General features: G+C 41.1%; 1 protein-coding gene across 1 annotated transcript in view; it reads right to left on the bottom strand.

The window, feature by feature from the left end:
- The window catches only part of TAFA1 (TAFA chemokine like family member 1), a 449,892-nt gene that overhangs the window by 13,108 nt on the left and 410,471 nt on the right, over positions 1-26,313 (bottom strand). Inside the window, exon 4 of the mRNA XM_087708855.1 lies at positions 2,864-2,988. Within this exon, the coding sequence (XP_087564981.1) occupies positions 2,864-2,988 (125 nt within the window). The remainder of the gene's footprint in view (positions 1-2,863; positions 2,989-26,313) is intronic.

Below are 26,313 nucleotides of genomic sequence, written 5' to 3'. Positions count from 1 at the left end.
GAAAAGAAAATGCTCTAATAAAAAAGGAGGGAAAGAAGCAACACAAGGCAGCTATTCCCATTTTGCACCAATATTATTGCAACCGTATTAACAGATTAACAGAGTTGGAAGGGACCTTGCAGGTCATCTAGTCCAACCCCCCTCCCAAACAGGAGATCCTACCCCATTTGTGACAGATGATAGTCCAGTCTCTTCTTGAAAACTTCCAGTGATAAAGCTCCCACAACTTCTGGAGGTAAGTTGTTCCACTACTTAAGTGTTCTAACTATCAGGAAATTTCTCTTTATTTCCAGGTTGAATCTCTCCTTCTTCAGTTTCCATCCATTATTCCTTGTCTGGCCTTCATGTGCTTCAGAAAATAGCTTGACCCCCTCCTCTCTGTGGCAGCCCCTCAAATATTGGAACACTGCTATCATGTCTCCCCTGGTCCTAGACTAGCCATGCCCTGTTCCTGCAACCGTTCATCATATGTTTATCCTCCACTCCCCTAATCATCTTGGTTGATCTTCTCTGCATTCTTTCTAGAGTCTCAACATCTTTTTTATAGTGTGGTGACCAAAACTGGATTCCGTATTCTAGGTGTGGTCTTACCAAAGCTTTATAGAGTACCTCATTTGCTCTTGATTGTATCCCTGTTAATGCAATTTAGTATTGAATTGGCTTTTTTTGGCTGTTGCCATATACTGTTGTCTCATATTTAATTGGTTGTCCACTAAGACTCCAAGATCCCTCTAACAGTTACTGCTATTAAGCCTGATTTCACCTAATCTATATGTGTACTTTTGATTTTTCCTTCCTAATTGTAAGACTTTACTTTTCTTTACATTGAATTTCATTTTGTTAGATAGGGACCAATGTTCAAGTTATACAAGTGTTTCTTTGAAGGAAAGAGAAAGCTTTGACCTTAAAAACTTCACTGAATTTGTTTGAAATCTAGCAAAAGCCTTGGATGTTTTAGTGGCAGTGTTTATAACTTGGAAAAATGACGCAATATGAAGAAAAAAAGGAACTAACATTGCAAAAATTCTGTTAGAAATTCAAAAAGTCTTAATAATCACAGAGAGAATTGAAAAGAGACTTGAAATTATAGATCAAAATACAGAAAGTATGGAGGAAGAGTTGAGAATACTTATAAAACAACAATGAAATTTGAGGATAGAGTTCAAAAAATTACAGAGACATATGAAAGTGATAAAAAATTGTTGACACTGACAGCAAATTGAGTGCGGAGGGAAATGGAAAGGAGAGATTGATGAACTAGAACTCTATCTCAGATGTCAAAACAAAGATGAAGAAAGGGGAGAAAATTTGGCAGAAACAATGAGTGTAATTTTGGCAGAAGCACCAGTGATAACAAAAGTCAAGCTGATGAAAGGAACAGATGGAGGGTTTCAAATTCTTATAAGATATTCAATGAATAACAAGTTGTCAAGAGAAGTCCACATAAGACTTATCAAGAAAACACTTGGAATATAGATTCTACAAATGGCAAGAGATATTGGACTGCATTATTTCTGGAAGGATACAGGATGATGAAATGAAATGTCACAATAAAATTTAGCTAAATGTAATTAAACTTTGAGTACTATGTATAAGATAAAGCAATAATAGCTATAGTCAAACAAATGATCAATAATGATAATAAAGGATTTATATATACTAGATTGATAATATGAAATTTTATACAAACTGTAAGTGGGGATGATGGAGATGATGTTGAAAAGCCTTTTCTATAAAAGATAAATAATTCTATATAGAATAGAATATAAAGATGTAATATCATTGGATGATTTCAGGATGATGTAATGAAACATCATAATATAAACTTACTTCAAATTTAATATGCCTCATATAAAAAGGATGTAATAATAGCTATGCTTAATGGATGTTTAATAATTATAACAATTTGTATGCATGTATACTAGATTGATGATACTAATAATGGAAAAACATGGAATTGAAAATTATTAGAGAATGTTAATGATAAAATAATAGGATGATTTAGAATAGGATACAAAAAATTCTTTATTATTGGATATATTGAAGATGATATAATGAATCATAATAATATAAATGGATATATATTTAGAATACCTTGTTTAAAAAGGAGAAACAATAGTGATAATTAAACAAATGAAATATTATAATAATGTATAGAAAGGTATTTGATTGACAATATGTGATTTTTGATAAAGCTCAAGTGATGACTATGGAAAGGACGCAGAAAGATCTTGTAACCAATCGACACACTGTATGCAGTTGAAGAGGTTTTTATGTTATATGTTTTGTGTTTGTTTGAAAATAAAAATTTTATTAAAAAAAAAGTCTGTCAAGATCCATCCGGATCTTGAGCCTATCATCTAGGGTGTTGGCTATTCCTGCATCTGCAAATTTGGTAAGTTCCCCTTCTATTCCCTCATCTAAGTTGTTCAGGAAGATATTGAAGAGTACTGGGCCTAAGAAGAAAACTTGTGGTACCCCACAGTTTACTTCCCTCCATGTAGACGTAGTACCATTAAGGACTACTCATTGAGTACAGATGGTCAGCCAGTTACAAAGTCATCTGGTAGGTTGTGGTCTACCATATTTTGCTATGAGAGTGGCGGGGTGGCCTCACAATCAGGAGGGTGTGAGTTTGATCCTATGTAGCAGCAGATATTTCTCTCTCTGAGCTAAAAAAGAAAATATCTGCTGTGAATTCTGCATAAGCAACAGGAAGGGCTGTCTGGCTAGTAAATGCTCAGCTCCATTCAGTCACCCCAACTCCACCCTGTTGCAAGGTTTTTCAGGATCATTAAAAGAAAAAAATGTGTTTCACTAAGTGAACTTTTAACATCCAGTGATAAGGAAAGCATCAACTTACTCTGGTGGTCTTGACTTTATTGCCAGTTGCACACATCCACCCTGAATTGTCAGGTAATGTCTTGCACTCCTCACCCTCTAGGCAGGGCTCCATCTCACACCACCATTTCCCGATGACTATTGAAGCTGAAAGAGAATGGACAAAGCATTTGTGAATCAACCTTGCTGCCTCCATCAGTTTCCTTTGCCTCATCATTCCCAAATGAACAGAGCTCATTCAGTCCTGCATCAAATCCACATCCTTTCATGAAGATTGAGCTCTGGTCTGGGTTGCTCCAGACTGATGATAGGTCATCAGTCTCCAAATGGGATATAAAAAAGAAGTCAGATGAGCCAGAGGGTGGCAAAGGAACAAAATCCATTCTGAGTGAGAAAGAAGGGATATGATAGCTCTTTGATCAAGCCGTGCAATTCAGTTCAAAGGACACCATGTATATGGATCACATCACTTTGTAAACATATTTACATTTAGCTTATGTACCTTACTGCTGTGAGAAACATCCTGTAGATCATGAAAAATACCTTCCCCAGGCTCCCATCAATTCAGGAGATCTTTTTTTATTCAGGTGAACATCCCTTACAAGCATTCTACAAGGAGCATCCAAGGAGCTTTTTTACAGAGTGAAAAGTTTGTCTGCTGAGGATGTTATAACTCTTGGTGAGGAAAATGAAATGAGCTACGTGAGATGACCTCTTGGGGGAGATAAACATATGTGCCTCCTCGGGTCCTTTGATATCTACCTTGATTCCGTAAATAACACCTTTCAAGCTACCAGGTGCCTTGATACTCTAACCAGTGTTACAGAAGACATGCATTGTACAAAAAAAAAACTAGGTTGAAAATTGTATTATTCTATTGTAATGTTTCAGAATATGAAAACTCGCACTCTGATATTACCATATGCAATTCTGGGAGCAATCAAAATATAATACTGTGGTATGAAAACTATGATACAATTTACAGCTTTTGGGAGGAACTAGATTCATTCTTTGCCAGTATGCTAGGTTATTTTTATCAAATGAAAAGGTGTGTGTTGTATTCTTTTAAAAGAAAGGCATTGAAAAGAAATTGTTTCAAAATTGCTTGTACAGGGGTTAGTACAGTGGCCTAAAACTAACCGAGGACCATTTAACTCCCAATAAAAAAATCCTGGTTCTTCACACATTTAGTTGATACACTGATGGCTACCAGAGTCCTCTATAGAAGTTCCTGCATAACCTGCTCAGGGATGGGTTCCGGCTGCTGCTACTGCCGGTTTTGCTCAGGGATGTGCTGCTTGCGCGTGCTCGATGTGTGCTACGTGAACATGCATAGTATGAAAAACTTACTTCTGCGCATGCGCAGAACAAAAAACAAGATGATGGCACCTATGGTGCCGCCAATAGAACTGGTTTGGGGCATGGGCAGGGCGAGTTACTACCTATTTGTCCGAACTGGTCCGAACCACTAGGAGCCCACCTCTCAACCTGCTGCTCCTAATGCAAGGACAATACCCTTAACTGAAGACTAGATGTCATCTTCAACCTGTGTGTAGCCCACTGTGCAAACAACATCCACCCTGCACTCTGTTTTTTCATGGAGTTCCATTTCACAAATACTGTTTTTCACCTTTGGCTGGCAAGAGTGGTGTAGCTCAGACTGTCTGCTGGGCAGCATCTCACCAAAGGCAAGGCATCTGCTTCATCATGCTAGCATTTGTCTTCTGACTATACAGATCCTTGTTCTCCATGCCCTTCCTTTGCAATTAGTGCTTCATAAGGCACTAATTTGAATCAATATAGGAAAAGATTCCTATATGTGCTAGTTGTTCCCGACTCTAGGGGCCGGTGCTCATCTCCGTTTTAAAGCCAAAGAGCCAGCGCTGTCTGAAGACGTCTTCGTGTTCATGTGGCCAGCATGACTAAACTCCAAAGGCACACGAAACACTGTTATCTTCCCACTAAAGGTGGTTCCTATTTTTCTACATGCATTTTTACATGTTTTCAAACTGCTAGGTTGCTGGGATAGAAGCTGGGACAAGTAACGGGAGCTCATTCCGTTACATGGCACTAGGGATTCAAACGGCTGAACTGCCAACCTTTCTGATCGACAAGCTCAGCATCTTAGCCACCGAGCTACTGCGTCCCTATTAATGAATCAATGTACAATAGGCTAATTTACAGAATGCATTCAAAATCTAGGACTCGATGTCCTCAAGGGGCTGAAATTCAGGCAAGCAACCCCGAAACCCTTTATTGACAACCATAAGGATGATAGAGGGAAAACAACTGTGCATTCAACCCCCTCCCTCTTTCCCAAAGATGCCCCTGCCCCCCATGCTCTTGGACTGGAATCTGTCCATGATTCCTGGGCTTGTTGAAGCTTTCTTGTGAAGAGCCGAGGTGGCGCAGTGGTTAAATGCAGCACTGCAGGCTACTTCAGCTGACTGCAGTTCTGTAGTTTGGCTGTTCAAATCTCACCAGCTCAGGGTTGACTCAGCCTTCCATCCTTCCGAGGTGGGTAAAATGAGGATTGTTGTTGGGGGCAATATGCTGACTCTGTAAACCGCTTAGAGAGGGCTGAAAGCCCTATGAAGCGGTATATAAGGCTAATTGCTATTGCTATTCTTAAAGGAACATATGAATGGGACTGGGAGACTGGGATTGCATTCAATCTGTTTAGGTTTAGGTTTATTGGATTTATATGCCGCCCTTCTCCCAAGGACTCAAGGCAGCATACAACATAAAAGAAAACACATATTGCAAAAATTAAAAGGGACATTAAATAAAGTATCCCAAAACCCCCAATTGATATTTACAATAAAAACCTAGTAAAAAGCCCCTCTGGTCACGGCCGTCAGGTGTTCTTCTAAACTAAGCCACATATCTAGGAGGACTCCCAGATTGTGGGCCCTCTCTGAGGAGGGGTAAAGTTTCTCCCCTATCATCAAAGATGGAACAAGATGCACAAATTGGGATGATGGAAACCACAGCCACTCAGTCTTTGAGGGATTGAGCTTGAGCCTGTTCCTCCCCATCCAGATCCGCACAGCCTCCAGGCATCAGGACATCACGTCGAGGGCATCGTTTGGGTGGTTTGGGGTAGACATGAAAAGTTGGGTATCATCAGCATATTGATGATACCGTACCCCAAAACCATGGATGATCTCACCCAGCAGTTTCATATATATGTTGTACAGGAGGGGTGAGAGAACTGGGGCACCCCACAAGTGATGCACCTCAGGGTCGATCCCTGTCCTCCTGTCAACACGAACTGTGACTGGTCCAACAGGTAGGAGGAGAACCACCACAAAACTGTGCCCCCTACTCCCAACCCCCCGAGTCGTCGCAGTAGGATACCATGGTCGATGGTATTGAAAGCCGCTGAGAGACCTAATAGGACCAGGAGAGAGGAGCAGCCCCTGCCCCAAGCCCACCAAAGATCATCAACCAACACGACCAATGCCGTCTCCGTGCAGTACCCAGGCCTGAAACCCGACTGAAATGGATCCAGGTAGGCAGCTTCATCCAGGTACTGGGGAAGCTGAAGTGCTATCACATCTCGACAACCTTCGCTACAAAGCGAAGGTTGGAGACCGGATGATAGTTGGCTAAAGAAGCGGGGTCCAGGGAAGGCTTCTTAAGGAGGGACCTCACTACCGCTTCCTTCAAGGCGGTGGGAAAGAACCCCTCTCTCAATGAAGCATTGGTAATCGCTTGGAGCCAGCCTCGTGTCGCCTCCTGGGAAGCCGAAACTAACCAAGAGGGACACGGGTCCAGCATGCAAGTGGCAGCACCGAGTCTCCCCATAATCCTGTCCATGCCCTTGAGGGTCACAGAATCAAACTCGTCCCAGATAGTCTCCATAAGATTCATCCCCGTCGACTCGCCCGAATCTACCCAGTCAGAGTCCAAGCCTGTTGGGCTGCTTAGGATAAAATCAATAAGAACTTGCCAGGATTTCTTTTCTAACTTAAGAAAAAGCAACAATAAAAACTGGAATGGGCTCCTGAAAATCTCATTGTGAATAAGCAACCCTTACACTGAGCAGGAGGTTGGATTGGGTGACCTCCAAGTCAATTTCCAATTGAATGCTTCTGTGACTGCTGGATGCTGTTTGCTCATGAAAAAAAATAAAGCAAATTGAACTTGCTTTTCCAAATGGGGTCAGGAAGGATAAAGAAACAGGGAAATCTACTAACTGGAGGTCATGGTAACTGCTATCAAGGCAGAGGGCCTGGTCAGCATTATTGTCAAATCTTGAAAACCAGACAGTTAAACTGGCTTCAATTCAGCTGATATCAGCATGGAAGGCAAGCAGTTTAAAGCTGATTAAAGAATTTTTTTTTAAAAAAATGGTCATCTTTTTTCTATGAAGGTATTAATGTGGATGAGTGCCAAGTCTGCAATAACTCCATAGATATATACATGTGCATGGATGCATATATTAATCTAGAGTATACCATCCTCATGTCTGTTTGATGTGTTGTAATCCTCAATTCATGGCAGGGCAACCATTTTTGAATCAATACACAATAGGTTAATTTATAGAATATGCCCAAAATCCAGGACCTGTGACTCCTGTGGGACTGAAATTTGGTAAAGTTTTAGATACTTCTGTTATAACCCAGCAACAACCTGTGTTGCATTCTAATTGGTTGGTCAAGGCACAGCATCTGATTGGCTGGCCTCGTGACAGTTGGGCTTGACAGTTGCTTCTGGCTAGTATAAATACCCTGACAGTTGCAGGGAGAATCTTTGAATCGCTTGTCATCTGGTACTAATAAAGATCTGTCTTGCATACATGGCTCCTGCGTGTCAATTCCCTCACAACTACAACCCACACACTCACACACGAGTTTACAATACTGGCGACGAAGGTGGGATTGATATGCGATTCCCGCAGGAGCCAAAAAACATCAGCCAACTAGTAAGGAGCCACAGGACAGCCAGAAGCCTGTTGCTGCCTCCGTTCTCCGGCCGTGCTGCCTGCGCCCACTGCGAGCCTTGCCGCCGTGCCTCAACTCCTGCCGAAGCCGCTCGTTGCAAGCCTTCGGCGCCTACAGGTCTCCAGGGCCTGCTTTCCTGTCCTGCCTGCCTCCAGGGCACGAATTCCTCCCTGCGATGCCTCTGCAAGCATCTCAAAGCCCCTGTCTCCACTTCGCTGCCTCCAGGGCACGAATGCCTGCCTGACCAGGAGAGAGAGAGAGGAAGAAGGAGGAGGACTGAAGCCTGTCCCTGCCATCCGTCTCCTGCCTTGCTTCCTCGGCCTCCTGGCCTCAGCTCCGCGCCTCAACGAAGGGAAAGGAGAAGCCTGCCTTCTCGGACTTCCGACGCCTCCTCGGCCTTCCGTCGTTCCCTGTCTTAGCTGCCTCCAGGGCCTGAAATCCTCCTGCCTGTCTCCTAAGATACCAACCTGCTTCCCACTCTGCTCGAGGCCTTCAACGAGCCTGGACTTGGGAATTCATTGGGCATGCGCAGGATTGTGAGGGAAAAATAGAAAAAATAAAAAATAAAAAAAAAATGTAAAATTACTAAACTAATTGAAGCTACTAGCCCAGAATGTTCCTGGACAGAGTTGCTAAATTTCTACTTCTGTTTGAGTTGCTAAATTTTTACTTATGTTACAAAGTTAAGCATTACATTAAAGTGGTTACAAGTGGTTACAGTTATCAGGTTGACTGGGGGGAAGGAGAGAACACAATTGCAAATGGTAAAACTGGAAGAAAAAAATGTGAATGAATTGTACAACACAGAAGGGCAAATGTATAATGTACAATTATTGGTTATTATACAAATAACTGGGGGGAAGGAGTGTTATAACCCAGCAACAACCTGTGTTGCATTCTAATTGGTTGGTCAAGGCACAGCATCTGATTGGCTGGCCTCGTGACAGTTGGGCTTGACAGTTGCTTCTGGCTAGTATAAATACCCTGACAGTTGCAGGGAGAATCTTTGAATCGCTTGTCATCTGGTACTAATAAAGATCTGTCTTGCATACATGGCTCCTGCGTGTCAATTCCCTCACAACTACAACCCACACACTCACACACGAGTTTACAATAACTTCAGTGCCATCACACCTTCCAATGACATTTCCCAGAAACCCATAAGTTGTATATCTCTGCCTTCTTTCTCATCTCCCTCTGACCTCTGTGCCTAACTGGCTGGTAGCAAGGCCTCACAGGTGAGCAATCATTGATTGCTTTGGAATTGAACCCAAAATTTGAAATCTCTTAATGATGGCAGCCAGTGAGAGAAGAACAAAGGAACAACTTGGATGTCTGCTGTCAAGGTAGACAGGGTTGGGGGTGCCAGCGGTTGATGGATTTGCCCTTTTCTTCCCTGGAGGGAAGGGTCCCAGGCCGGAATCGGAAGTGCGATGAAGTTTAGCCCATCTGTGCTATCTTTGATACACCTCCCCACAATTAAGCATCAGTTCCATGGGTCAGCTGAGGAGGGGGCTTCAACATGATCTCCTGAGGGTCATGAGAGGGAAAGGAAATGATGGAAGTCTATATTATATATGGAAAAAGGAAGGACAAGGGAGAGGCTGGGATAACTACTGCTGCTGGGGTTGCCAGTGGTGGATTTATTTATTAATTTATTAATAAAATTTATATGCCGCCCAATCCCGAAGGACTCCGGGCAGCATATATGACCCTTCTCCTCCTTGGAAGGAGGAGTCCATTGAAATGCTGAGTAGGGGTGCACTTTACCTCACATTCTGCTGCTCCTTTTGTCCCTCCTTACCCCAGCAAAATGGCAGGCCGTTCTGTGGTTCAGATGAAAGGGGGGGAGGAGGAGGAGGCTTCACCGAAGCTCTCCTGAGAGTCATGAGTGAAAAAGAAATGGCACAAGCCATTTGGGAAGAGCATTTGGTAAGAATAATGCTGCAATAGGTCACGAGTTCACTAGTTTATATATCAAGTCTGGAACTCCATCGTAGTGCAATCTTATGTTAAATGGGAACAATGGGAGTTAAAATTAAATACTGCTGAAGGGCACCAGGTTCAGGTAGGTTGCCCTACTTTATATAAAAATGAAGTTTTATAAAAGTCAACCTTGCTTCTTTAAATAGGTACAAATAACTACTTTTGATATATAACTAGATTATAGATGAATCATTGCCTGCTGAGCTGAAATGTTGAAATACTTCAAAAGCCAAGATGGTGCAATGGGAATATTATTCCTCAATTCAGATAAGTAGGAGTAAATAATCATTTATTTGATTTGATTTTGGGACAAGCCATTAGTTATTTTTTTTCTGTATTACGAACGTCTTTTTTATCATACTTTTATGGGATTTTTTAAAAATATATTATTATTTTCAAACTTATTTAGAAGAAGGGCTGTGGACCATGCAGAGGTATGAAAAATAGATCTTTGCTATTCATTAATGTATGGTATAGAATAAAATCTTTTTTTTTTCTGACTTCTGTGTGAACCTTAAAAATGGACCTGGCAGCTTTCAAAATTTGTATTTGTATTTGTATTTAGTTTATTTGTATGCCACCCTTCTCCAGGGGGGACTCAGGGCGGCGAACAACTCAGGGGGGAAAGGGGACATAAACACAGTACACATAATTAAAATACACGAAAATCACACAGCCATACAAGTCGAGAGGGGAGGGGAACTCATCAACCCCAGGCCTGCCGGCACAGTCAAGTTTTGACGGCTTTCCGGAAGGCCTGGAGAGAGGTGATCATTAAACCATATTAATGATTCAGTTCACAATAGCAGCCTGCTTCAACAAATACTAGAGAATCCAGTTTTGGTCACCACGCTATAAAAAAGATGTTGAGACACTAGAAAGAGTGCAGAGAAGAGCAACCAAGATGATTAGGGGACTGGAGGCTAAAACATATGATGAACGGTTGCAGGAACTGGGCATGGATAGTCTAGTGAAGAGAAGGACCAGGGGAGACATGATAGCAGTGTTCCAATATTTGAGGGGCTGCCACAGAGAGGAGCGGGTCAAGCTATTTTCCGAAGCACATGAAGGCCAGACAAGGAATAATGGATGGAAACTGAACAAGGAGAGATTCAACCTGGAAATAAGGAGAAATTTTCTGACAGTGAGAACAATCAACCAATGGAACAGCTTGCCTTCAGAAGTTGTGGAAGCTTCATCCCTGGAAGCTTTGAAGAAGAGACTGGACTGCCATCTGTCAGAAATAGTGTAGGGTCTCCCGTTTGGGTGGGGGGTTGGACTAGATGACCCAGAAGGTCCCTTCCAACTGTGTTAATCTGTCACACTAGGTTGAAAGTCCTTATTTCCAATAATCTTGAAGCACATTTCCCAAGACCCACTAAATAGCTTACATTTCTTTGTTCCTCAAAGCAATATTCTTTAATAAATCAGGTTTACTACAGCAGAATAATAAACTGTGCATTAAATCAAAGGATTTTTTTAAAAAAAATCTCCAAATGCCAAGTATGGGCCTACGAACAGTGCATGGGACAGTAAAAGGAGAAAAAAATTCCCCACCTAATCAAGTATTACACGTTACCTATAAAGCCCTACATGCTATAGACAGAAGGTATCACCTGTGTCCCATAACATCTGCCTGGTGATTCAATCCTATAAAGTTGGTGTGATGTGGACCCTTTGATAAAGCAATGACATTTATCAGGATCTGGAAATGTGCCTTCTGTCTAGCATCACCTGCTTTCTGAAATCAGGCTCCCGCAGGGAAAGTAAGACCCCTGGTTTCATTGTGCTTCCCATGTTTTATCTTTTTTAAATATGTTTTGTTGATTTTATTGTAATTTCTTTGTTTGATTGTTGTGAGCCCCCCGGAGTTATTGAGAGTTGGGTGATGTCATTACTGAATTAATATAAGTTATTTACAGCGATTTTGGCTGAGGGGTTGAAAATAATTTTGCAAGGATTTATTCATGAAGACTAATGTGAGTTTTTAACCTAAAAGACAGTTAAGAATTAAAGATGGGGTGGACATTTTGCAATATTTGGAGCAACATAATGAAAAAAAAAAGTTGCATTGATTTTCTTACACATAGAGAAGGGCTTTGACAATTCAAAGTGAGCTTGCTGTTCAAAGTTTTGGAAGATATGAATTTTGGACATAATGTTATAAAATGGGTAAGATTGATGTACATCTCACAGAAAGCACACCAAATTCATTGATGGAGAAGTAACAAAACTATCAGCTTTTTCTTAAGATTTGGTGCTGGTTTTTGAGGATCCATTAATGGGAATAAAAATATTAATAGAAAAATTAAGAGAATGTGATATGCTAGCAGGTTTTAAAATTAACAATTAGAAGATGATGTTAACAAAAATATGAAAATAGATGATCAAATAAAATTGATGGAAAAAACTAGCTTTAAAAGTGAGAAAAAATTGAAATTTGCAGTTATTGCTATAACAAATATGAATTGTATGTTATTTCAAAGTATTTCTGTTGAGATATGAAATGAAATTAAAAAGGACATTCTAAAATGGGAGAAACTACAATTGCCATTGCTGGGAAGAATTTCTGTGATAAAGATGAATGTTCTGCTTCAAATGATCTTTTTGTTTCACACAATACCTGATTTGATAATAAATGTACCATATAAACACTGGCTAAAATATAATATCTAATTTTGGCAAGATAGCCACAAGTTAAATACATATATACAATAGTTTTCAGAAATCTTTGTTAGATATGCCATAGTGAGAATATGAAATTGATACAAACTCAGGCTGTTCCCAAAAACATTTTATAGATAGAAAAAATTGGATTATTACCATGTTTCCCCCAAAATAAGACAGGGTCTTATTTTCTTTTTACCCATGAAATATGGCTTGGGCCTTATTATGAGGGGAGGGTTTATTGTTTGGGGTTGCCAGGAGGCTGCTCTCTTCCAAGCAGACTCCCAAAGAGCTGGGCATAGCCTCAGGGGCGAATGGCTGTGTTGCGCTGTCACAGCAGTGCAACACAACAGCCATGAAGCAACCATGCTTATGAGCAGCCATGCAGCAAACCCCATTTCCAGCCAGACACAGCGCCATTCACTGACCTAGGGGTATCGCCAAGCTGCGTGAGCATCTGTTCGCTGCCACCCAGCTCCCGTGGCTTGGCACCTTCGAAATACCAGTGAAAGGCGCTCTGCATGGCTGGAGAGGGGGGTTGCATGAGCGGATGTTCTGTTCCCGTGCCTCCCAGCCTCACGATGCTCTGGCCCAGCTCTTCCCGCAGACCTAGGTCACCTCCGCTGCCGCCTGGCTTTTTTGGCGGCTTCCAAACCAAGTCTTCCAGCAGTGGCCAGTCTCGGCGTACGCTCTATGGTTGTATGCTCTGCGGCAGCTGGCTCACAACCATATGCCCAGAGCGGCAGCTGGCTCACAACCATATGCCCAGAGCGGCTACTGCTGGAAGACTCGGTTTGGAAGCCACCCAAAAAGCCATGTGGCGGCGGCAGCGGCAGCAGAGTTGCCCTGGCTCTGCAGAGAGAGCTGGGCCAGAGCATCGTAAGGCTGGGAGGCACGGGAGCAGGAGTGGAACAACCGCTCACACCACCCTCCTTTCCAGCCGTGCAGAGCGCCTTTCACTGGCATTTTGAAGGTGCCAAGCCAGGCGGCGGCGAACAGGTGCTCACATGGCTTGGTGATACCCCTAGGTCGATGAATGGCGCTGTGCTCAGCTGGAAAGGGAGTTTGCCGGGTGGCTGCTCGTGAGCGTGGTAACTTCATGGCTGTTGTGTTGCATTGCTACAATAGCCATTTGCCCCTGAGGCTGTGCACAACTCTTTTGGGATTAAAGATTAAAGATTAATATTCAATTGAAACCAGAATTTTTCCTCCTGAGGCTAATGGATATAATCAGCTCCAAGCATGATGAGGCAAATTGAGGGCCAACATTAACACATTGGAATGCTGGCTGCCTTAACGCAGAAAACCATGTATGACTATGGGGGCAGCATCTCTTAAATGTTCAGAGATATTATTTCAAAATATATAATTTCAAAACGAAGAGAGAAAAAAGCAGATCCTCTGCAGAGGTTTTTTGTTATTTATGATAGCTGTAACCAGGGGTGGGGCTCAACATTTTTTTACTATCGGTTCTGTAGGCGTGGCTTAATGGGCATGGCGTGGCTTAATGGGCATGGCATGGCTTGGTGGGTGTGGCAGGGGGAAGATACTGCAAAATCCCCATTCCCTCCCAATCACTTGGGACTTCGGAGGCAGAGAATAGATGGGGGGAGGGTCAGTCAGAGGTGGTATATAAAGGTTCTCCGAAGTACTCAAAATTTCCGCTACCGGTTCTCCAGAACTGGTCAGAACCTGCTGAACACCATCTCTGTCTATAGCTGAATGGAACCAAAATCCTATTATAGGCGAACTTGATTAAAACAGCAAACAAATACTCGAGCGTCTCATAAAAGATGTAGCTGGCATCTCACCTTTAACACAAACATTTGCTTTTGACAAGCAAAGGATACATTATAAATGCAAGCACATCAGCCCAGAAGGTATCTTTAATAGAAATCTGAACGGGGCTACAGGTTATTACTACAAATTAGGTGGGATAGGATAAATGTCAATTATACTGATATAAGGAAAAAGAAACCCCCCCAAAAACCTTGTGGATGGCACTGCCTGCAGGCTAAGCAGTCTAATGCAATCTCTCAGCATCTAAGATGCCTGAGGTTGGATATCTTCTGCATCACAGGAAGAAGGCTTATAGCTTTCCTAGGCAGAAGAAACTCGAGAAGATATTACCCAAGAAAATACAGGGGGTTTGGTGATTATACTTGCAGCTGTTTTGAAGTGAACACCTGGTTTCTAGAAATAATGCTGTATCGGAGCAAAGCTTCAAAAAGAGCCTCTGACAAAAGGATTTCGGATAAGTCCTTGTTATCAATGGCTTGTTTATATTGGCTGAACAATTTACAGTCTTTAAAGCTAAAAGAAATTCAGACTTTTTTTTTTTGAAATTGCTTATTTGTACCAAGGTCTTAAGACACATGTTACTTCTCTTAAAATATTGACTTGAAAACTAGTAACTGAATGATATCAATTTATTATTAAGAACCTGGTATCTAGAGAATATTTCAGACTTAGACTGATATTTGGGAGTGGATTTACCTTGATGTGGATCCATAGACTTCATCTATGGGGTAGTAAAACTTTTCACAGCTTTATTTTCCCCAGAATTTTACAGTGCTTCCTAAAAGTTCATTCCATAGGACAGGAGAAATATGAACAATGCATGTGCAACTCCCAGGGAAAAAATAAATATGAGAAAATGGTCTTCTCCCATTTGTTGAAGGACAATTCTTATACCCAATCCATTCTTAACAGAATATTTGAAATAAAATACCTGAGTCATATTGACATTTAGGATGAATATACTGATCTGAGCTTTCATCCATCAAACATTTTCATCCCCTAAAACTGGTGTGATCTTCAACTTACCTTCCATTCATAAGACTGCTTTCAGTCTAGATTTTAAAATGATATGCAGGGCCGATTCAGTGAGAATTCATTCTACATATGTGTGGATAGGACTGCAGTGGTTCTGGAGTTAAATTATATGCAATGCTACATATTGTTCAAGTAAAATAACTTTTTAAATTGAAAATAGAGGACACAGAGAGTTTGAAAGATAGGAGATCAATAGGGCTATCTGCTAATGCAGGATCATTGAAAATCCACTTAAATTTTAAGATGGCCAGATTTTGGCTGCAAAAATCCAGAACAGGTAGTGTGTGTGTGTGTGTGGGGACCTTTTTGGTATTACTTTGTTGGCATTTAGTAGTCATCCAGGTTTGTGCTGTCCATCTCAGCTGAAGCTATCAGAGCTACTAATAGCACCTTCAATCCTTCTGTCCTTTCTTTCCAACCCATCTCATGCCATTCAGCTTTAATAGATGGTAACATCTAGTTAGGTTGGCTGATATTGGCAGCTAAGCAGGTCGGGCAATATTTGGAAGAGGGAAGGTCTGGGAAGTCTAGGATTTTAGACAAGACCAGGAAGATAAAATGCTTCCCAGAAAAAAGACAAGTTCCATAAAACTTCCAAGAAAACTGCATTTATGCAGTCATTAAGAGGTGACGTGTGGGTATCTTTTCATATAATTCCCCCCTTGGCATTACCTCTACAAAATTATGATGTATTTAAGCGTGACCTGTCAAAACCGCGCTCGACTAAGCTGCGCCCGATTAAACCACGTCGCTGACGTCATCAACAGGGCGACAACAGCCAGCGCGGAGAAAGAAGGGCGCTTTAAATAGCGCTTTGAAAGCAAGCCGATTCAACTTAAGGTAAGGGTTAGCTTTAGAGTTAGCTTTAGGGTTAGCTTTAGGGTTAGGTTAAGGGTTAGGGTTAGGTTTAGGGTTAGGTTAAGGGTTAGGTTTAGGGTTAGGTTAAGGGTTAGGTTAAAGGTTAGGTTTAGGGTTAGGTTTAGGATTAGGTTTAGGGGGGTTAGGTTTAGGGGTTAATTTTAGGTTTAGGGTTTACAGCGTGCTTCTGTCTCCGCGCTGTTGTCACCCTGTTGATGATGTCAGCGATGCGGTTTAGTCGGGCACGGTTTAGTCGAGCGCGGTTTTGTGGTGGAACCGTATTTGATTGTTCTCTAAAATATTTAAAGCAGCTTGCTGATTTTTAAAGGGTCATCATAATCTAATTTTTGATTTGTCTAATTACTGCATTGAGAATTGCTATAGACCCCTAATTCTCCTTTTCACCAAGAATTTATTTGTCTACAAATAAAAAAAATATGGATAAACCGTCATAATCATCCTTAAGGAACAGTGTGAAGGTGATTTTTAAGGAATAAAACCTTACACTGGATTCTTTAACCATTTTCAAAAATTGTACATTGTAGCAATAGCACTTAAACTTATATTTCATTTCATCATGCTTTACAGCCATCTCTAAGTGGTCAGCATATTGCCCCTAACTTCATTTTACTAATCATAGAAGGGTGGAAGGCTGAGTCAATTTGAGTAGGTTAGGATTGAACTCCAGGCTGTGGGCAGAGTTAGCCTGCAATACTGCATTTTAACCACTGTGCCACAACTGCTCTGGAACCATACTGAGACTGTGCAAGAATTTCTAAAACGATTTCAGAAAGTACTGTTTAAAATAGCATGCCATTTTTGTTCTTTTCATTTGAGATATCCTGTTACATCATGTATAATGATATACAAAGAATTACTGCTGGTCGCTCTATTTCTAGCCATAAAGAAAAAAAAACCCTGAGAGGCTTGTCGATGAACTGCTTGAAATATTGGTACAGAAAAAAATCATACCAGTTGTAGTGTTTGGTGTGGTGCTTTCCATTTTAATCTAATCTCCACTACCGAAGGGCAAAATAAATACCAGTTCAATAGAGAACACATTTTAGCTGCTAAAAATGAGAAAGGAGTTTGTTAGCCTAATGAAAACCTATCCATTTTGTCTTCTTCATTCAATAAATTGTGAGTTATTTTCTAAATGGATTAGATTAAGAAAAAAACTAAACTCCCTGGGACTGATTTTTGCCACTGATGGAGACTTTATATGAGGAAAATGACAAAAAAAAAGCATGGGAAAGAGTAAAAGCATTTTGGAAGGCAAATTCTGATCTATAAAAATTGGATGTTTAGGATATTTATAGCCCGCTCACTTATTTCTTTCCCCTCCTCTTCAAATTTAATCAAAATTGAATAAGGACATATAATGTGTTCTTATGACATACAGGTCTACCTTCCTTATTTTATAACAAGGGAGTTAGAGTACTGGGAATGTGGAGATTCATGAAGAAAGTATAAATAGTATAATATAGCAATTGAAATACTATGCATTTCAAAAACAGAAATAATTTGCTCTGGGAGTTGTAAAGTTGGAATCTGACAGCCTTGAAAAATAAAAAATGGAGAACAAAAGATTTGATGCAGAAAAAAAACCTGTATTAAAGAAACTGGATAATTCACAAACATACTTATACATAGACATGAAGACATATAGGTACATACACACATATGTGTATAAATAAACACATATACATCTAAAATATTATTGCTTTAAAGCAAGGGTGTCAAACTGGCAGCTCGTGGGTCGGATGCATCACAAAGGAAAAAGTGTCACGAAATGTCATCTGATGGCAACGTGACACCACCCATTTGACACCCGTTTTCTAAAGAATCAGTTTTAAAATGTGGTGGTGGCTAATACATGTTCTAGCCAATTCATTTCAGTAAACACCAGCTTCATTTAATGACTTTAACCCCAACTTCCTGTTGATGTTGATCATCAACCGCCCGCCCCCCAGCACAGTGGAGATAATTGATCGAATAACAATACATCCTATCTCCCCCCCACTCTGCCCCCACTTTCCCCAATATCTCCTTGGATTTTAATATTGATTTTAATTATCTATGTTTTAATTGTACGTGTATAGATATATTTTTATGATTGTAAGCAGTTCAGAGTTATCATATGGTAAGATAGGCAGCCAGTCAAATAAATAAATAAGTAAGTAAGTAAGTAAGTAAGTAAGTAAGTAAATAAATAAACAAACAAACAAACAAACAAACAAACAAACAAACAAATAAATAAATAAATAAATAAATAAATAAATAAATAAATAAATAAATGTGCTTGAACAAGTGACAAACCATATTGCAATGGGTTTGCACCTAAGAAGGAAACACCTGACCCAGAGGGAAATTCTGGGACATCTTGTTGTTGTTAGTTGTGAAGTCATGTCTGACCCATCACAACCCCATGGGCAACGTTCCTCCAGGCCTTCCTGTCTGTTACTATCCTCTGGAGTCCATTTAAGCTCACCGCCTACTGCTCCGGTGACTCCATTCAGCCACCTCATTCTCTGTCGTCCTGTTCTTCTTTTGTCCTCAGTCTTTCCCAGCATTAGGCTCCTCTCCAGTGAGTCCTTCCTTCTCATTAGGTGGCCAAAGTATTTGAGTTTCATCTTCAGGATCTGGCTTTCTAAAGAGCTGTCAGGGTTGATCTCCTCTAGGACTGACTGGTTTGATCGGCTTGCAGTCTAAGGGACTCGCAGGAGTCTTCTCCAGCACCTTAGTTCAAAGGCCTCAGTTCTTTGGCGCTCAGCCTTCCTTATGGTCCAACCTTCACAGCCATAAATTGCAACTGGGAAAACCATAGCCTTGACTATATGCACTTTTGTTGGCAGGGTGATGTCTCTGCTTTTTCGTATGCTGTCTAGATTTGCCATAGCTTTCCTCCCTAGGAGCAAGGGTCTTTTAATTTCTTGGCTGCAGTCCCCGTCTGCGGTGATCTTGGAGCCCAAAGATCTTGAACATCTTCTATGAAGCAAATGCAGACTCCAAATGAAGGCTGGTTTAGGTTGTCTCTTAGGATGAAATCTGTCTCCTCCATAATTCAAATGATGTGCCAATCTATGACTTGGGCAAAGGCATATTTTTAGCAGATGTTGGATTTGGACATCATTGTGACAATCCTCAGTTTTCCCAGGGGCGCAGCTAGTACCTTTCTTTTCCAATGAATTGTAACCATTTATAATAGCCCTTTACAACTGCCTTTGCACCCTTGAGCAGACTTTAAACAAATCTTTCTCATCTTATTTTACTTTCACCCTTTCTGAGGTCATTTTTCTTGAGTGTTTGATTTTTTAAAATTGTTTTATACTTCTTAAGTCTGTGTGTCTGTTTTCCTTAAATAGTTCTGCTTTTTCTTTGCTGAACTTGTAATTTGGAATTCTACTCTGTATACCACCACCTGTTTAATTATCCATTTTATATCATTACCTCTTTTACTAATCTACTTATTAAAGTAATGAAACAAGTTTACAGTAAAAACACAACCATTGTAGAACTACCTCAGAACAGAGCAGATGTTTTTATAATAGGCTGACTTTTAAAAAGGAGGGGGACCTGTGAAGTTATGTTTATAGAAAGGGATATTGAGTACTGACAAACTTTGGGGCATTTTCACATTGAACAGTGACCTCATTTGGAGATCTATGATGTTATTATTAGACTTAGAATGCTCTAATATATAACATTGGGGGAAAGGAGCAAATTTTCAGAAAGCAGTGGGTGATCAGTAAATGAAAATCCATACACAAATAAAGACTGATTTTCAACCGAAATATAAGCATTGTCATCTGTTGCTCAAGATACTCCCTTGTGTCCTCTAACTTCTGGTGTTAACAGTTATGTATGAGAAGCTAACATGCTGCAAAACGGAACAGCAATCACTAGCTTCACATTTCTTTCCAAAAATGCCTCTGGGCTCCAAAATTCCTACCACTGCCATCATTTTGTGAGGTCCGTAAAACTTGACTTTCATTTTCCAAATGTGTCCATAGTCCAAAACGATTGCCCAAACCTCACGCCCTTGGCTATTATTATTATTGAAAAAAAATCTATTCATGCTATAAATGCATTTCCATCCATGCTGATATGTAGATACAAAAATGGTGTTCCTGATGCCCTTTTTTAAAAGCTAAAAACAAGGAATAAAATTGCCTTAATCAAAACAAATTCTGTTTGAAGAAGTGTGAAGAATGAGAACACTGGGATCATAGTTTTAGATGGCATTATTTAAGGTAGCTATTCAGCTACTTGGCACATCCTACTATAGACTATACCAGTGATGGTGAACCTTTTTGGCAACCTGGAACAGGAGCTTCCCAGGGGGCATGCACATGCCGGTAAATGAACTTTACTAGTCTTCCGGTTACATGCACTTTACTAGTCTTCCGGTTACATGCACATGCACTCATGACGATCAGCTGACTGGCACACATGCTCACACTGGAAAACAGAAGACCAGCTCTTCCAGTTTCCAGCACTGCTGCATGCACGAAGGCCAGCTGATCATTATGGGTGCATGCACGCTAGAAATCCAGAGGAATGGGTGCGCCAGGTGATGTGGTTCCGCATGCCACTGTGGGCACCCATGCCATAGGTTTGCCATCATGGGACTATACCAACCTCTGAACTATATCAAATAGAGCTTACCAACTAGCATGCAAAACTTCCTTACTTTTTGAGTGGGTGAAGAAGACTGAAACCTACACTGAACCAAAGGCCTCTCTGAAATTGGGACACAAAACAAGCTTTAAACTGTTTTGGATGAAGGCCAAGCTGTACTCTAACAATACACTTTCTTTTTGATTAAACAACCCCCCCCTACTTTTTAAACCCCTTCCCAATATTAGCTAGTGGATCTTCAGTTCAGCCTGTGGACTGCTTGAGTTTATGATGAACTCCAAATCCAACCATCACCTCCTACTTTGACTCCAAAATGAGATGGGGAAAAAATCAATTCAATGTGGATTTTGACAAACTCTTTTTAAAAAAAAATGTACTTCTATCATTGGAAGTAAACTATCAATTAAAGAAGGATTAAAACCAGGAGAGGAGGGAAGGGGTTGAAGGAAGTAGCTACAGAACATTGAGAGTGTCTAAAAGGGTCACTTATTTACTATTTACTGGTCATAATTAAGGCAGATAGCAATAGTTGGGAGAGGACAGGAGGGGTAAACAGATAGTGAAGTGTTCTGACCCCTCCTTCTCCGTCCAGGAATGAAAGCCAAAACAGACGTACGAAATAATGTTTTAATCAGCCCAGGCTCTTGTTGGCTGCAAACCCAAAATAAACAAAGAGATGAGCTCTCTGGCAGCAATTAAACAAGCTTCTCACAGCAAACCACTTATTCAAGTTGGTTTCTCTGAATCATGAACATGAACGAGAACGTTGACTCCTGCAACCAGGGAGTGGCACAAACCATCTCTTTTATACTCAGGGGAGGATCTTAATCAGCATTAGCTGCTCGTAATCATCTCCTGTAGTTACTCCGTTGTTCTTTATGCTGAGTAGCCCTGTGCCTGTATGCATCCTGAAACAACTCCCAAATGTTTTCCTGAACATTCCCTCTGATCCAATGCTCTGCTGCCACCTGGTGGCCAACCAGTCTCTCCTCGCCCTGCTTGGAGTCGACACCCTGTCCAGGGCCCTCCACCTCTTCCAAGGCCGACTCATACGACCCCTCGCTGTTGGAGTCTGGCGGCAGCTCCAATGGCTCCTGCCGGGCCACAACAGTGAAGGGTAATGAAAAGAAGTTGGCATGACTTCAGCTACCTAATTCATGGTCAAACAAACCAGAACTAAAGTGGAGAAAAAGGTAGATTGGCTAACACTCCATGTTTCTGAATGGCCAGATACTTTTGGGAACAATTTATAACACACTGGCATTGAAGCATTAACATAATCAAAATGGCCTTCTTGATCAACATTTAGAGCATTGTGTAGGCATGGGTGTCAAACTCATGGCATCACATGATGTATCACGACTTTTTTCCCCTTTGCAGAGCTGATATGGGTGTGGCCTGTGTGTGTCCCGTTTGACACCCGTGATATAGGGCTACCAGATTTGGGATGCAAACATATAGCTGGCCACTAGATGGCAGAAAACCACTAGAGTTTTCAAAGTCTACTTGCTGCCATTTAATGGCTACCCGAGTTTTGCAACCTAGGAGCATTTATTAGAATATTGAAACTGATTTTTTATTCATTTTTAATGCAGTGAGACAATGTTAAATTCAAACGGCTGTTTTGCATTTAATACTTGCTGTGTTTAAAGAAAAGGAGGTAATGCCAGAGGTAGTTTCGACTGCTAGACTGACTGTGACCCAAATGGTGCCTTAATGTCTGGAAATTATTTCCAAGAATGATAATATGAGCTTATTGAAGAGCATTAAATCTTGGAGATTTCTTTAGAAGATTCACAGAAAGATTCAGTGTCATACAATTTCAGGATTTCCCCCTTAAAATGCAAGCTGTTCAGCTGTATTGAAATACACTTAATTAGTACATAGGAGTAGAGCTAGTGACTTGTACAAAAAATTAAAATTCAGAAAGAAGATGCAGCTAGCTGGGAAGCAGAGTTACTATGAGGAAAATTTAATGTTTGGCAATTGAGCCATGGTGGCACAGTGGTTAGAGGGCAGTGCTGCAGGCTACTTCTGCTACTCCTGCAATTTGGCAGTTCAAATCTCACCAGGCTCAAGGTTGACTCAGCCTCCCATCCTTCCGAGGTGGGTAAAATGAGGACCCAGATTATTGGGGGCAATATGCTGACTCTGTAAACTATTTAGAGAGGTCTGTATATAAGTCTAAGTGATATTGCTATTGCTAATTGCTTATCTGAAAGTCTAAGGAACTTTTACAAAGAACAAGCGAATCACAAACTCCGCATCTTGCCTTACAATGTGCCACTGTTTCTACTAGATTCACATCCATAGATGCAAAGTGGTACATTTTATTATGGGAACACAATGCACAGAGTTGTATCCATCTTTCAAAGTCATATCCTGATGAGAGTTAGATGCATGTCACATTTGAACCATCTGTCTTTGACAAGTAAGTGATCTTTTATTTCATTCAGTAATAAAGCAGAATTTTAATAGAAGTTGGTCTACCTAAGCAAAGCTGCTAATACTTTTTTCTAGTTATCTGTGCCTTTAATTAAAAGCTTCCTATGAGAAATTCAGCCTGACGAATTGCTTATTTTTGAAAATGGGTAGGAAATGGGTGATTAATGTATTCTGGTTCCATGATATGGACAGGGAATTCCAGGGCGAGGAGAGGGAGGAGGAGGAAGAGGATGAGGAGAAGGAGAAGGAGACAGAGGGGGTCTCATAAGAAAGCAATGGTAAGCCATTTCCATAGTGTCATTAATAAAATTGGATAGATGAGCTCATTTAATTGCCTGGGTCTAGCTTGGCTCAAGAGGGACCTTACCTTTACTTTATTTCTTAAATAGTCTTTTTAAAAGAATATCCACACTCGTGATTTATAGCATCGTCCGTTCATCCCTATGGTGATATAAAACCTGCCCAAATTAGTGATCTATTACTACAGAGATGGCTAGATGACAGTACAAATCACTAGCAAGGATTAGCCTTTTAATTGCCCCGTGTCAGATTCTCTTTGAAGAAGGAGGAAAGGATGTAATTATTTCTTGTTTTCCCCTTCATTTTCCAAAAATTGTGAAATACAGTATTATCATCTACATCTCCAAACCTAATTGAGAATCATTTTAAGGTAATTGATAAAAATAATATGAAGAACGGTTGCAGGAACTGGGAATGACTAGTCTAAAAGAGAGAAGACCTACAGGTGACATGATAGTGGTCTTCCAATATCTAAGGGGCTGCCACAAAGAAGAGGGGGTCACCTATTCTCCAAAGCATCTGAAGGCAGGACAAGAAGTAAGGGGTGGAAACAGCAGCGCAACCTCAAACTGACAGGAGGGAAGTTCAAAAGTAGCCTTAGAAAGTATTATTTCGTGGAAAGAACAGGGGAAACTTGGAACCAACTTCTAGTGGCAGTAATAAGTCAATCATCAGTAACTGAGTTTAAATATGTTTTGGATAAACACATGTCTGTCACCCAACATAATAAAAAATATTTGATAATAAAAATAATAAATAAATGAAATAGAAAATGAAAACAAACAAAAAACTAAAAGGGCAGACTCGATAGACCACTGTGGTCTTTTTCTGCCATCAGGTTTACATGTTTTTAATCCATTAAAGACAGATCCAGTCTAAAATTGGGGAGAAATTTCCTGACAGTGAGTGCAATTAATCAGTGGAGCAGCTTTGCTTCAAGAAGTTGTGTTTTAAAGAAGAAATTGGACAACCACCTGCCCAATGGTATAAGGCAGTGATGGCTAACCTTTTTCTAAAGATGTGCCAAAATTGTGTGGATGCGCACTATTGTGTGTGCATGCACCCCCCACTTGTGCATGCACGAACAACTCCCTACGTGTGTGGGGGGGGGAGTTTTCACCCTCCCCAGGCTCTGGAGGCTCCAGAAGCTTTCCTGAAGGTGGGTCGTCCCCCCCGGCTTCAGGAAAACTTTCAGAGCCTGGGGAGGGCAATAAACGGCCCAACGGCCCAACCAGAAGTTTGGGAATGAACTTCCAGTTGGCCTGTTGGGTCTGTTTTTCGCCCTCCCCAGGCTTCAGCGCCTTTCCTGAAACCTGGGGATGGTGAAAACAGACTCCCCTGGCCCTCTGAAAGGCCAGAAATCAGCTGGCCGGTGCACACATGTGCGCCTGAGCTGAGAGCTGCCGTGCCGACAAATATGGCTCCGTGTGCCACCTGTGGCATAGGTTCACCATCATGGGTATAGGGTCTACTGCTTGATCAGAGGACTAGAAGACCTCCAAGGTCCCTTGCAATCCTGCTATGATAAGGAAAAACTGTTCCACAAGCAGTCTTAGAAGATGAAGGTTATTGGTCCTTGCATTTTCAAGGAGAGCTTCAAGGACATAGTTCTAAGATTGGAATTAGAGCAGAGGTGTTAATCTCAAGGCCCAGGGGCCGGATGCGGCCCACGGAATTCTTAGATCTGGTTCGCGGGGCTGCCCTGGCAGTGCTTATGCCAGCAAAAACGGACCTGGCAGAGGGTTGAAGGAGGCTGTCGAAGGTGAAAAAGGAGCTCAGGAGCCTGTTTTCACTGGCAGAGTGCTTGGGCCCTCACAGGCACCCCTGACACGAGTGACATCAAGCTGGCCATGCCCACCCCAGTCCCCCGAGGTCAAACACAACCCTGATGTGGCCATCAATGAAATTGAGTTTGACTTCCCTGAATTAGAGGGTCACCTCTCACATTTGCCTCACAAATAAAAGTACCATTCCTCAGCTAAAATGTTTAGGTGTCTTTTGTGTAGTCGTTTGTCCAGAGGAAAGCTTCTGCATTCCTCTTGTTAAATTGGCAGTATGGGACAGAACCAGTCTGTTCTTTAGAATGTGGATAGCCTTGTGCAGAAGCTAAAGCACCACGGTTGATCTCATTCCCCAACTGACTGTCATATCTCCCAAATCTACTATTGGTTGCAGGGTAATATGCACCGGTGCGATAAACAAACATTTAAACCAAGATTGGTGTTTTGTTTTGTTTTTATTTTTTCATCGGAACCTTGACAGTAGTATTAAGGGGAAAGAATAGCATTCATTGAAGAAGGAACAGATGTTCAGACTTGAGCTTTTTGTGTCCTTCATTTAGTTAAAATTGCTCCTGAAATAAGCACATCTGAGCCTCTTTGGGGGGGGGGATTTCAGATTACAATGTGCTTTACTTGTTCATAGACAATAGTAGCCATAAAAGAGCATTTTTAAGAAAACATTCTATGGTCAGCAAAGGTTTACTTTTAGATAAATAGTACTGTCACTGGTTGGTTTTGACTCAGCTGCACTATTCCATAAACACATGACCTACAATGGACCTTCAGTATATTCAGAGCTAGACACCAGACACCGGTCAAGTCTCCTAAGACCCCAAACATTTCTGAGGAGAATTTCATAAATGGTGAGAGCACTTACTTTGTCTCTATATATTGCTGCTGCCATTAAGGGAGAGGTGGGCTTTTACAGATTTTTATGTTGTGGATTTTTAATGTTACAAGCTATCCTTGTCTGTGCCTGTATGTGAATTGGGTGACCATATGCATCAAAG

Source organism: Thamnophis sirtalis, unplaced genomic scaffold (assembly GCF_051295495.1).
Source record: "Thamnophis sirtalis isolate CommonGarterSnake01/CBP01778 unplaced genomic scaffold, rThaSir2_p1.2 scaffold_3, whole genome shotgun sequence".
Lineage (NCBI taxonomy): Eukaryota > Metazoa > Chordata > Lepidosauria > Squamata > Natricidae > Thamnophis > Thamnophis sirtalis.
Note: the sequence above shows the minus strand (reverse complement) of the source record. Positions and strands in the feature narration are given on the sequence as shown.